Source organism: Echinops telfairi, unplaced genomic scaffold, assembly GCF_000313985.2.
Source record: "Echinops telfairi isolate 266 unplaced genomic scaffold, ASM31398v2 ScPeMD7_5592;HRSCAF=6446, whole genome shotgun sequence".
Taxonomy (NCBI): Eukaryota; Metazoa; Chordata; class Mammalia; order Afrosoricida; family Tenrecidae; genus Echinops; species Echinops telfairi.
The window spans coordinates 7,424,106-7,436,574 of NW_022109491.1; the positions used below are offsets into that span (position 1 = coordinate 7,424,106).

General features: G+C 45.0%; 1 protein-coding gene across 1 annotated transcript; it reads right to left on the minus strand.

The window, feature by feature from the left end:
* Positions 1-96: 96 nt before the first annotated feature.
* RNF114 (ring finger protein 114) lies at positions 97-11,547 on the minus strand. The gene is made up of 5 exons (XM_013008320.2): positions 11,341-11,547; positions 9,674-9,780; positions 8,156-8,270; positions 1,679-1,786; positions 97-531 (listed from the first exon to the last, which is right to left on the minus strand). Exons 1-5 carry the CDS (start codon positions 11,521-11,523, stop codon positions 466-468), a joined length of 579 nt encoding a protein of 192 aa, XP_012863774.2. The 5' UTR covers positions 11,524-11,547; the 3' UTR covers positions 97-465.
* Between the last annotated feature and the right edge of the window lie 922 nt (positions 11,548-12,469).

The window sequence follows — 12,469 nt, forward strand, 5'->3', positions numbered from 1 at the left end:
AGGCTGCAGTATAATGTGAACATAACTTCCAGATGGAAATTGAGTGGTATGTAACTTGCCTTATTGCAGAGGTCTAGAACTGACCTCCACAGTATATGCTGGTCTCATTTGTGCTCTTTGTGGCCCAGAAGAGGTCCTGGCTGGTTCGGAGGACCTGAGGGAGGATACTGAATGGGAGGGCGAGCGTGAAATGAACAGGTAGCGCTGGAGACATGGTGGCAAGAGCTCCAGGAAGTTGCTGAGGATTAAGAGAACGAGCCCGTGGGGCTAGTGGGGCAAACAAGGTGAACAGGAAGGGAAGACAGCTTTGGTAAGAGCCCAAGGAAAGAGGGGCTCTGACCTCGGGCCCCATTTCTCTGTCAGTCATCCTTCGCGCCCAGGCTCACTCCCAAGTTTGCTGTTCACTGGAGGAGTCCAAAGTTACCCGTGGAAGCTCTGGGGCGGGAGATGCACTGCAGCAACGGCTCACTGGTCCATGATGGAGCGCTGCAGCACCTGGTTCATCATGTCCTCTTCATCCACATCATAATCCTGTGACGGAACACGACACTCAGTCACTGCTGGTCAAGGAAGAGGCAGGCAGCCTGCCAATGGGCTCTGGAAGGGATGGCCCAGGACCAGATCCACCCCTTTGCTGGCTTACCCTAGCTGTGACTCTGGGCTAATAACCTAACCTCTCTATGCCTCTGCTACCTTATCCTTAGGATGAGAACAAAGACGTTGCCCTCTCATGGAGACTGAGCACAGACCAAGGCCCGTGTGTTTGCACGTAGCCCATCAACTGGGGAAGCTAAGCACCACCATGAACACACTGGCTGAGCACCTTTCTCTCTGGGTGGCATCAGTGGCCAGCACAGAATAGGGACCAGAATGCCCCAGAGAAACTACAATGAAATGAACTTTCTTTAAGGAGACAAAATGATGTGCACAACTGTTTTTCAGGAATTCTATCCATTTTGACAGCATCAACTGTTAATAGCTTTCCTGACAACATAAATGGGACCTAGAACAGTCCCTCTCAGGTCCTGGGATGAAGTCACTAGAACTGACTACTACACTGATCCTGACTTCATAGCATTCGGTGCAAAGGAAAGACCTATGCCCAGCAGTTGGCCACATTGACCTGCCACTGGAATGCCAACCAATAGCATGCCACTTCAAGCCCACCCAGCTCCAGGAAAGGTTGTAGGCTTGACCATCACCACCTGGCTGGTTGTGACCCACCAAAGGAAATTCTGCATCTCCAGCTTCTTGGGGGAGGGAGAGCGGGGGAGACCGGTGAGCCTGAACTTGGCAGGACTTCTGATTTCCATGTAACAACAATCAGCTGGAAGGCTGCAGCTCACTCACTGCTCTCTCAATAAGCCACTCACCCTTCAGCTTGTAAATCCTTATGAGAAAGCCTTGATATGTGGGCTTAAAATATACACATGCACTGAATCAAACCAGGCTAAACAGGCAGAAACTGTATGTACCAGAGAAAATGGGTAAACCTTTCTTGTTTCTCTGTCTAGATACTCAACCAGTTCATCTTCTCAATGCCAAAGCCCAGGAAGCTCTGGCCACCCCCAGCTCCCAAGACTGGCATGAGTAGTCCATTCCAGCAGGTGAGATGAGCTCAACATCAGGGCCCAGAGCTCCCATGTTAAGTGACGTGATGAGCTGTGCTGAGACTCACCACAAAGGTGTCATAAGAGAACTGGTGCCGGCGCTGGATGTGCTCTATGAAGTTGGCGCTGCGGTAGTTGGGGTCTCCCCAGGGCATCGAGGCACATATCGGACAAACCTGTTAACAAAAAAGGTCTTAAGCCCTCTGTTGCCCCTGTCTGGCTACTTTTCCTGAGAAACAGCCTGAGCCTAGTCACTCCTGCATGTCCATACCAGTGTTTAAGAAACACCTTTGTTTCCTCACATGGAATGGCACAGGGAGTGGACAAAAGCTTCTGTCACAATGTCCCCCTTTTTGTGATCCGCTATACCATAGTCAGAGTAGTGTGACAGTGCAGAGAGGGCACAGAATATGGCCTTCTAAGCCCATGCACTAGATGACCCCAAAACACACAAAAAAGGCAAGCAAAGCACCAGACACGTATCCCAGGGGGTCAAAGGCCCAGTGTGCTCCCATGTTGAAGGAAAGGCACAATGAGGGGTCACGCTGAACAGGCCTCAGACCGGAGCCTGGCTGGAGCTTACAAGGTTGGGAGGGGTTCAGAAAAGTAAAGAGAAGCCAAAAGGGGGTTCCTGGGGCGGGGGTGGGTGGGTGGGAGTGGGACAGCAGCGTGAAGAGCAGACAAGGAGGCCGGGGAGGGGAAGGAGTCAGCCGGCTGGTCTGACTAGAATGGGAGAGCTGTGGAGATTCGCAGAGAGGGGTGGGAGGGGCATAAACGCTCCCCTTTGGAGGTGGCACAGGGAAGACAGGGTGACAAGGGATGAGCCCGAGCTGAAGCACTTGTTGTGGAGCTTGAGCCCAGGCCAGGACCAGGGACTGTGGAGGAGAAGGGAGTTAGGGGTAGGGTCCTGTCGGAGATGAGGCCTTCGTCAGGAAAAGAACTGGAGAGGTTAAGCCGCAGGAGGGGAGGGAAGACGGGAATTCAGCCATACTACCAGAAACCGTGGAGTGGGTTAGCAATGGGCAGCCATCGTAATTATGAGTGCACATAACCTTGGGCCACATCGGTCCACTCAAATGACTTTCATTATACACACACTTACAGGGGCCAAGATATGCCAGGATGTGTGTGGTGACATGTAAAAACGTATTCTGAAAAATGTCAAGCATACAGAAAACCAGAAACTACATGGACATCTGCCATACTGATTTCAACAAAAAGCAAACAAAAAAGGAAAGCATTTTAAGACACTCAACAGCGAGTCCGCAATCAATTTCCTGACATCATCTGTGAATAAGCTCACTGTCCCTTCCTTAAGGAGCAGTTGAATAATGGCATAGCCACGCAGCAGAGGGGGCAGTGACTTCCCGTGACCGGTGAGGGGTCATCTGGAAACAGACAGTGAGGATGGCTGCAGTCTGATGTCTGCCATCTAGCTCACAACCTGTACCCGCACAAAAATTTCAAACTGGCCAATACCTTATTAACTTCATAGCAGAAAATTTTTAAAAAGAGGGAGCAAACCAACATGTATCTTAATAGATTAGAAGCAATGCCAAGAATATTACTGCAGTTTACAGAATCTGTAATCCATGACTGGCATGGAAATGGGACACACAAACCTCATGACAGACAAGCACTGGGGCCACCACCCAGTTTTACTGACCGTTCTAGTTTACTGGTCAGAATGACCAACATACAGGCTGACCCTTGCTTTATTTATTGTGCTTCACAGATATTGTATTAAAACCAGAACAAAACCATCAAAGTCATGTTTAGAAGCAACCCTGCATCAAAGCAAATCTATTGGTGCTATTTTTCCAAGTATGTGCTCACCTGGTGTCTCTGGGTCACATTTTGGTCATTCTCACGGTGCTTCAATAATGCTGTTGCACATTTAATAGGCTGCAGTATAATGTGAACATAACTTCCAGATGGAAATTGAGTGGTATGTAACTTGCCTTATTGCAGAGGTCTAGAACTGACCTCCACAGTATCTCTGAGGTATGTCTGAAAATGGGTCCTGGTCTTTTTGTGATGTGTCTTAGCACATGGGCTTTCTCAAACAAGAATCAGTTTTTAGGAACCATAAGTAAAACCTCCTGAAAACAGGAGTTGAAACGTGACTCTGAAGTACTTTTCATAAAACACACCTCTTATCTTGCCTAAGAATGTGTACTGTGCAGCCATTGTGGGATTACACAGGAGAGCAACACTCACTCACAGCCACTGAGTCAAATCTGACTTACAGTGACCCTGTAGGCAGTGTCCAGAACTGCCCCCGGGGGGTTCTGAGACTATAAATCAGTGGTTCTCAACCTTCCTAATGCCACAACCCTTTAATACAGTTCCTCATGGTGTGATAACTCCCAACCATAAAATTATTTTCATTCCTACTTCTTAACTGTAATTTTGGTACTGTTAGGAATTGGGCAACCCCTCTGAAAGGGTCGTTAGACCCTCTAAGGGGTCGCAACCCACAGGTTGAGAACCACTGCCATAAATCTTTATGGGAATAGAAAGCCTCATTTTTATTCCGAGCAGCTGGTGGTTTTGAACTGCTGACCCTGCAGTTGGGAGTTCAATGAGAAACCCACTATACTACCAGGGTTCCTGAAGGCAAAACAGTAGGTATAATAACTTTTACAGATGGAACTATGTCTCCAAAAGCACATGGTGAATCTTAACCTTGGAACCTATGATCGTGACTCTAGAAATAGGTCTTAGAAGATGTTTTCCAGCTTAACTACCATGAGGCCCTACTGGGGCAGAGTGGGTTCCATATGACTAGTTCTTATAGGAGAAGATACAGAGAGAAACAGAAGATACAGGAGCCACAGAATGATAAATGCCATGTGATGCTGCAGCTGCAAGGGAAGAAGGCTGGGAGCTAGCAGAAGCTGAGAGAGAGACAGAAGCTGAGTCTTTCCAAGGCTCACAGCAGACAATGCTGACACCCTAACTTAGGATCCCACCCCCGGCCTTCAGAGCAGAGATTATATAATCCTGTTCTTTGAAGCTCCCCAATTGGAGGTCTTTGTTACAGCGGCCCTAGGAAACTAACACAATTGCCTACTTCAGGCTGAAGTTTCCATGTGTGTATGATAGACATGTTAGAAAGATAACTGTTGGTGTCAAATGAGGAGGCCTGATTTGATTATTTCTGAGGGAAACCAATCAGTTCTTTGTGATTGGCTAATTTCATGGATGGCCACCATGGTGTGATGTCTTGCCTCTACACTGGGTTCACCTTTATTACACTATAATGGGAAGTGGTGATAGGGTATGTTCTTCACGGGTTAATAAATTGGAATACAGAATAAAACGCCAGAGTCTAAAGGAACACTGGAGACAATGCTGTGGCAGGGAACTGGGGGACCAGGGAAAGGGCTGGAGACCCACACGTAGAAGCGAAAGAAAACAAGAACTCCAAGTGAAGCAGCTAGGACCATGGAGGTGATGTCAGCAGGATGGGTGGGCGGCAGCCAGACTCTAGGGGACACAGGAAAGGACAGGAACGTAGGGGCAGCAGCTGAAAAGCACAGCTTGAGGGGCAAGAGAAAATGCCAGGTCAGCTATGCTTCCCATGACTTAGTTCTGAGGACTTGGGACACATATGAAGGAACACAAAGAAGCAGGTAGAGAGAAATGCTGAAGGTGAGACAAGAAACATGACAGGTGACGTGTAGGAAGCGGCACGAAAATGGAAAACTTACTGAGCTCTGACTCTGGGTCAGTCACTCTCTTGGTCCTTTACGAACACTTGACAAGGAGCCTTCCTTTCAGACTGGCGGGGAGGGAAGCACTCGAAGGAGGGTTACAAATTAAAGTGCTTACGGGTGCCAGCTGGGAAGGCAACCAAGTGAAGCAAGTCAGGTACAAGGGAAGACACATGTCCCTAGAGGGGCAGTAGCTTCTCAGAGCCAGTTGAGTTTTGCCAGTACTTCTCATTTTCAAATATAGAACACCCAAACTGAGCAACCTGCTACCTTGTAAAGGTTAGAGGCATGAATATGTCAGGGCCTGGAGGGTCAGGGTGTGGCCTCAGGGGTGGACAGGAGTGATAAGGAACCCACACCTGATGCTTTGACCATCTTAAATGCAGGATTCAGCTTCTATTTGGGAAGGATGGTGCAGTTCCCACTGGGAGCTTATGAAAACGGACTTAGCCCTTAAGAGTGTGTGCTTGAGACTACAAAGATGAATTAAGGAAGCTCACTGTGGATGACACTGGCACAGTTCTCCAGTCAGGCGGTGGGAAGAGCAGACAGCAAGGCTATCCATCCCTAAAATCAGCCACAGCACCATAAAAGGGAGCCCCATGTAAAGGGTGGCTTCACTGATTAGTCTCGGGACTTGGCAAGGAGTTCAAAAATCAGAGGAGGAGTTAAGGCATTCTTTGACCATTCGTGCTTTAAGATTTATGGTAGAAAAGCAAAGTCTGCTGCTAGGCCTAGGAAGGTGAGCAATAATAGCTGCCCTCCTATCCTTACAAAGGTTCAGGTAAACCTAGAGTGGGCACTCCGCTTTACAGCTAAAGACTGCCTGCTGAAGGAGGCCCATGGCTCATAAGCAGCGGCCTGAGACAAATGGGGGAAACCAAACCAAACCAAACCAAACCAAAGAGAACGATGCATTACCATCCAGTGGGCTAATCACATGAGGGATGAGTACACCATATTGCCAAAATGGACCAAATTCACACCTGCCAGCCTCTGATATTTAAATTAAAATGCCAAAGGATAGATGAGGTCTTTCTAAACAATTTCATAGAAGTCCTTTCCCCACATCTACGAAGAAGGTACTTTTAAAAAGAAAAAGTGAGTTTTATGGAGGAGAAACTTGGCAGGCACCAAGCAATCAGTCAGCATTATCAATAACAGGATCAACAGACACCGGAGAAGCCGTCACATAGCAGACAGTGGACCCATCACTTACCCCGTATCCAAAAACAGCAGGGCCAGAGACATTCTAACGGAAGGCCCCCCTACAAAACTGGCCTCTCCTGTCAGGGGAGCCAGCCCCTAACAAATCATCATGGGCCCGGCAGACGTAATTGTACAGTGATAATACGTAAAGATTACAGTAAAGTCACAGAGAATAAGAGAGGTAAAAGAGAGAACAAAATGAAAGCGTCAGGCATATTTTATGCTGCTCACCTCAACCCCGCTTGATGGTCCACATGGAGATCCGGAGACCAGACAGGAGCACAAGGGAGACCGATTTTATTTCTAACCAAAGCTTATATATACTTGGGCACGCAAGTTCCCTGATTACAGGTTAATGACCTACATCACAGGAAAGGGTTGTAACAAAGACAATAAAGTGAAGGGAGGGGAACAATCTAGGGGCGCATACGTAAAAGAAGAGGAAGGATCAGGGGTACACATGTGACAAGATGGGAAGATCCTAGATTCGGGATAGCAGCCTAACTTTGGATGTCACTGAGCAGGTTTGACCTGTTATAAGCTCTCTAAGGAAACAATCACTATCCTATCAATAGGGTGTAAGACCCACCTACAGAGGACCAGACAGTAGTCTGATTGCTCTGGATGGCTGAATGCCTACAGGGAGACTATCTCTGACCTCCCTCCATGTGCTGGCAAACAGCCTCATAGGTTTGGCATATCTTTGGGGGGAGACAAAGCTGGGGAAGTCTTTTTAGATCCCACAATTCCCCCTTTTGTTTTATATATAAAATTCAAAAGAGCCACAGGGGCGATGTGGTTATTTTCTTTACACTGAAGGCTCTCAAGGCAAATTTAATGACCAAATTAATGTAGTCAGGCTAATTGCAAAGCTTTTGAATCACAGGCTTGGAGGCTAAAGCTTCCCTATGCCCATCTGCTATTGGGGGAAAGTATGAGAGGGGTTGGATGCTGCGGCGGAAGAGATAGAGCAAAAAGGAATGTCTGCTTCTACAGGGAGACAGAATCAACCATGTGCTCACTTTAAGGCAGCTCAGCTTTAAGGGGAGAGTCTGTGGAAAAGTTAGTTAACGCAGGAAAATGTACTTAGACTATATCTCTAACTTCCTAAAGTGGAGGCTTTCCTACTGTGGAATACTAGCTTTCCAGATCCCCTCTACTAGTCAGGGATAAGTTCAGTCATATTTCCCTCAGAGTTAAGTTTCCCACACTATCCTTACAAAATGAGCTCTGGCGACAGTGGGCGACATGGTGGCTGCTTATCGCAAGGTCACAGTCCAAAACCACCAGCTGCTCCGTTGGAAAAAGATGAAGCTTTCTACAATCATAAAGATTTATAGTCCTGGAAACCCACCCGGGCACTTCAACCCTGTCTAACTGGGTCCATGAGTTGGATCAACTCGATGGCAGTGAGTTTTGAGTTTCTGAGTCATCACCAAACACCAGCATGGGGAAAGAGGATGTGTTCCAGATTAAAGGACACAGAGGAGATATGGCAACTGTCACACACTGGACCTAGGAATTTGGGAGATGGGGAAAGAGCTAGGAAGGACATTACAGTAATTGTTAACATTTGAACATGGATCCTACATTAGATTTTAGACTAGTGACTCTTACCACAGACTTGGTATCTGTACTATGGAATAGTTTGCAGTGCTCCACAAGTCCTTCCTGGTCAAAGTTCTTCTCAGGACAATAAGGGCAAGGAAAAGTGTAACGGTTAGGGATATTCCTGGAAGATGAAAGGCAGAAAAAAAGAAGTTAATTTCCATGAGGAACTTTCCACACAACTTCCAACTATTGTACAGGCTAAATCAAAAAGAATAGCTACTAGGGTTCCAGGTCATACCTGCACAAGTCTGTCCCACATAAATGTGCTGCAACGGCTCTGTGATCAATGGATGGCAGTGGTTACATGCTGGGCTGCTAACCAGTACAATCAGTTTGAAACCACAAGCTGCTCCAGGGGCAAAAACAAGTTACTTTCTACTCCCATCAAGAGTCCTGTCTCTGGAACTCACTGGGGCGGTTCTATACTGTTCCACAGGGCCGCTACGAGTCATCATCAACGTGAAGACAGTGGATTTGTTTGTTTTAGTCATTATTAGGATGACTTAGAGAGAGAGAGAAAAAAAATATTTCTTGTGCTATAGGGGAACAAAAAGATTTTGCGGTCTGGGTTAATATAAAATCTTTTTAACAAAGCCTAAGTGGACATCTTCCCAAATCACCGAAGCTTTGCATCAAATATACAGGAATGTTGACCTACATAAAGCAAGTTTTTAGATGAGTTTTAAGGAAGGCCTAAAGATGAGCAGAGCAGAGATGTCAGCTCAGAAGGTTACAGAAATTGTTTTGGGGTTTCCAGAGGGGTAACCTTGATCAATTTTATCCATGAAGAGTTATGAAGAAATTTCAAGAAAATAGAAAACTGCATTGGTGAGAAAAAGGTCAATAAAGTTGGGCCATGGAATTTTTCCTTCACAACAATGCAGCTGTTCACTCTTTAAGGGCTGTCCTACGAGAATCACGCTGGGAAACCTTACCCCCAGTATACAGCCCTGATCCTGCCCCTTCCTTCAAGCTTCTTTTTGCTCTCCATACTCAAAGAATATTTCAAAGGAAGAGGATTTGAGTCTCTGGAATATGCCCAAACGGCTATTTTGATGTGATCTACTTTGACAAGCACAGAATTCTTCAGGGAAGGGCTAGAGATATAGAAACCCCACCTTCAGAAGTGTTGAGGACACATTAAGAAAAAAATAGCTCCATGTTTTATATTGTCTTTAATAAAAGGGGTTTATGACTTTACAGCAACACTTTTTGACTTTTCTTGGATGCTTCAAAAACGACAAAGCTCACTAAGGCTATTATGACTAGGATTCTGATTTCCAGATCAGAGTCAGGTCAAGTGTTTGAACATAACTTAATGGCACAGCTAACACTTGACGAGAACTCTAGAGAGACACCCCGCTCCCTTTAAAACACAAAACAAAAAATCATGTAGATAGGTCACAGCATAACAATAATATCTTTATCAGTTGGCCAAACTCACATCTAACCCCCCCAACACACCAAGTGAACATCATCTTTGTAGCAGAGATCCCCACCAATGGAAGTGGATGAGACTCTTACCTCGCCTGAAGGGATGCATCCTTAGTGGTGGCCTTCACGCCTTCCATGATGTAATTCTGGTATTTGGAGCAGGTAACCACGTGGGCCCGGATCTTAGACAGGAAGAACTAAAGAATCACACGGTACAAGTTAGGCTCTTGTAACAGGCTCAATACAGCCACCAAAGCAAGGGCAAGACAAAAACTCACAGTGCACTACCGTGACAAACACCCCCCAAAATCCTTAGCTGTGTCTGTGGACCTGAAACCCTGTCCATTAGTTCTGGAACTTCTGTTATTACTGAGACCAATGCTTTACTCAAACAAATCAGGACACCTTCTTCTACCCTAAAACAAAAGAAATCTCCTAGAGATTTACTTGATTTAGACTAAGCTTTCTGCTAAATCTAGTGACACTGCTTAAGATTCTTGCACTAGATTTTAGATTTACACCAGTCTCCTCACAGAAAGCCCAAATCCACATTCTTACACATCTGTGCAACAGAAAAAAGTAATCATTTCAGGAAAATAGATAAAAAGCTAGGGAGCCAAGATAGGTATTAAATGCCAAATTGTGATAGATGATTTTAAAGAACCCACAAACTGAATTCTATCTTTGCTATAAAAATCTTCCTTTTGGAAAAGTTAAGTTGGAAAGAGATAAAAACCCAGAGAAGAGTTCTTTTTACAAGCATTCTAAAAAGGAAAAAAATGTGTAAGAAATAAATAAAGAAATTAGAGGAGAAAACCATTTTGGAGGTATATCCACAATATAGTCACTAATCATTTTTAAAAGAAAATCAAAAGCATACAAAAACAAAACAAAACAAAAAACAAAGAAGCTCGACCTTTTTAACCATGCATAAAGGTAATAATAAAAAGCTTTAATATCTAATATTTCTAAACTAAAGGAAATTATGAGGAATAAAGCTCCACTATTTGAGCTCTGGCTTATCATAATTCTTCCGTCTTACCTGTAGCTATAAAACACAAGGTGACTTTTAGCTGCCAACCAAGAACAATAACAACTACAAAATAAAACCCTCACTGCTATCGAGTTGATTCAAACTCACAGGAGCTTTATAGGACAGAGTAGAACTGTAAATCTTTATGGAAGCAGACTGCCTCACATTTCCCTCAGGGGAAATAGCCCTATTAAGAACTGTAATCAATCACCATGAATGTCCAGGGCTAAACCACTCAGACAGGAAAGTGATATTAAGGAATATTCATACGATGGAAAGAAGCAGGCATTAAAATTAATGAAATTTACATGCAAGGCTGACCAGTAAGCCATTAAGTGAAAAAAATAATATCAAGGCGTAACTACATACTATAGTATGATAATCACTTCATGAAACTCTCATATTAGGTTTCCAAAAACGTATCTGTGTTGGTCAAAAGTTAGAAAATGTTAGGCAGGCTTCTACTATCAACCACTTTTAAAGTGGCAACCTTTGAAGCAAGGATTAGGGAAGAAGCCTACATTATTTGATGTTTGCATTTGTATGAAATTAACAAACTTGCAATGACTGTAAAACCAGGAATTCTCTCAAAAGTGAAATGGCACAGCCACCACACATAACTAGCCATGCAGGATGCCACTGTGTCGCCCATCCATGCTAACGTCAGAAATGGCACTACCACAGTTGGCCGTTTACCCGTCTTGTCCGTTTTACGTCCACATACATTTTTATGGCAGCCATGGCAAGAAGTTTCTGTGCTCTCAAGCTGCCGCTCAAGCTCCGCAGCTCGGACGCCAGGGGCCAGAGCGCTTCGACATACCCCACAGACAGGTTTCTTCGGTTTCAGACATTCCTGAAGGCATGCAGAGCAAAAGCTAGAACAAGACACACAGAGAACCGCTGTCATGCATCATGGAGACAAGACAACAAAAATGGATAACCTTTTAAAAAGACATCAGTGAATAACAAATTAAAAAAAACTTGCTCCCTGCTCCCAATAGCGAATACATCCAGGGCAGAGACTGGGGAAGTGGAGCCTGCAGAGGCACACAGGCCCAGCAACAGAAAAAAAACTGCAAACTACTTTGAAACCAGTATGGTTGAGATTGTTGTGCTGCTGAGCCGGTTCCAACTCATCATGCGTTCAAGAGAAGGAATGAAACCCTGTCCGGTCTGTGCCTTTCTTACAATTGTTATGTTTGAGCCCAGTGTGCTAATCCATCTCTGAGGGGCATTCCTCTTGATGATTCCCCTACCAAGCATGGTGTCCTTCTCCAGGGACTGGTCTCTCCTGATAACATGTTCATTGTACATGAGATGATGTCTCACCATCCTTGTCTCTAAAGGAGCATCTGGTTATATTTCTTCCACGGCAGATTTGTTTGTTCTTCTGAAAGTCCATGGTATACTTAGTATTCTTTACCAACATTTTAATTCAAATGATTATTTCTCAACATTCAACTAATCCTAGTAGGTACAACCATGCCTATTTCATAGAGGTGAATGTTTCAGGGAATCCTGTCAAAATCTCTCTAGGGTAAGAACTTATGTTTGAGATTCAGTCTGTTACCTCAAAACCCAAACCAAACCCACTGTTATCAAGTTGATTCCAATTCAGAGTGACTCTGTAGGCAAGAGCAGAACTACCTTATGGGATTTCCTAGGCTATAATCTTTATGGGAGCAGACTGTCATGTATTTCTCTATGGAGCAGCTGGTGGGCTTTAACTACCAATCTACCAGTTAGCAGATGCGTGCTTAACCACTGCACCACCAAGGCTCAGTGTTTTATCTCGGCCCTAATTCAAATGAACTTTTTAAAATGAATCATTTTATTGGGGGTCCTTACAGCTC

What these genes read in the sequence shown, in the direction of transcription:
- RNF114 (XM_013008320.2), bottom strand. Translation starts at nt 11,523, where the DNA reads ATGACAGCGGTTCTCTGTGTGTCTTGTTCTAGCTTTTGCTCTGCATGC. An exon ending in GCCATGGCTGCCATAAAAAT is followed by an intron (nt 9,781 to 11,340) that starts GTATGTGGACGT and finishes GTGATTCTTTAG; the next exon opens with TTCTTCCTGTCTAAGATCCG. An exon ending in GATGCATCCCTTCAGGCGAG is followed by an intron (nt 8,271 to 9,673) that starts GTAAGAGTCTCA and finishes TTCATCTTCCAG; the next exon opens with GAATATCCCTAACCGTTACA.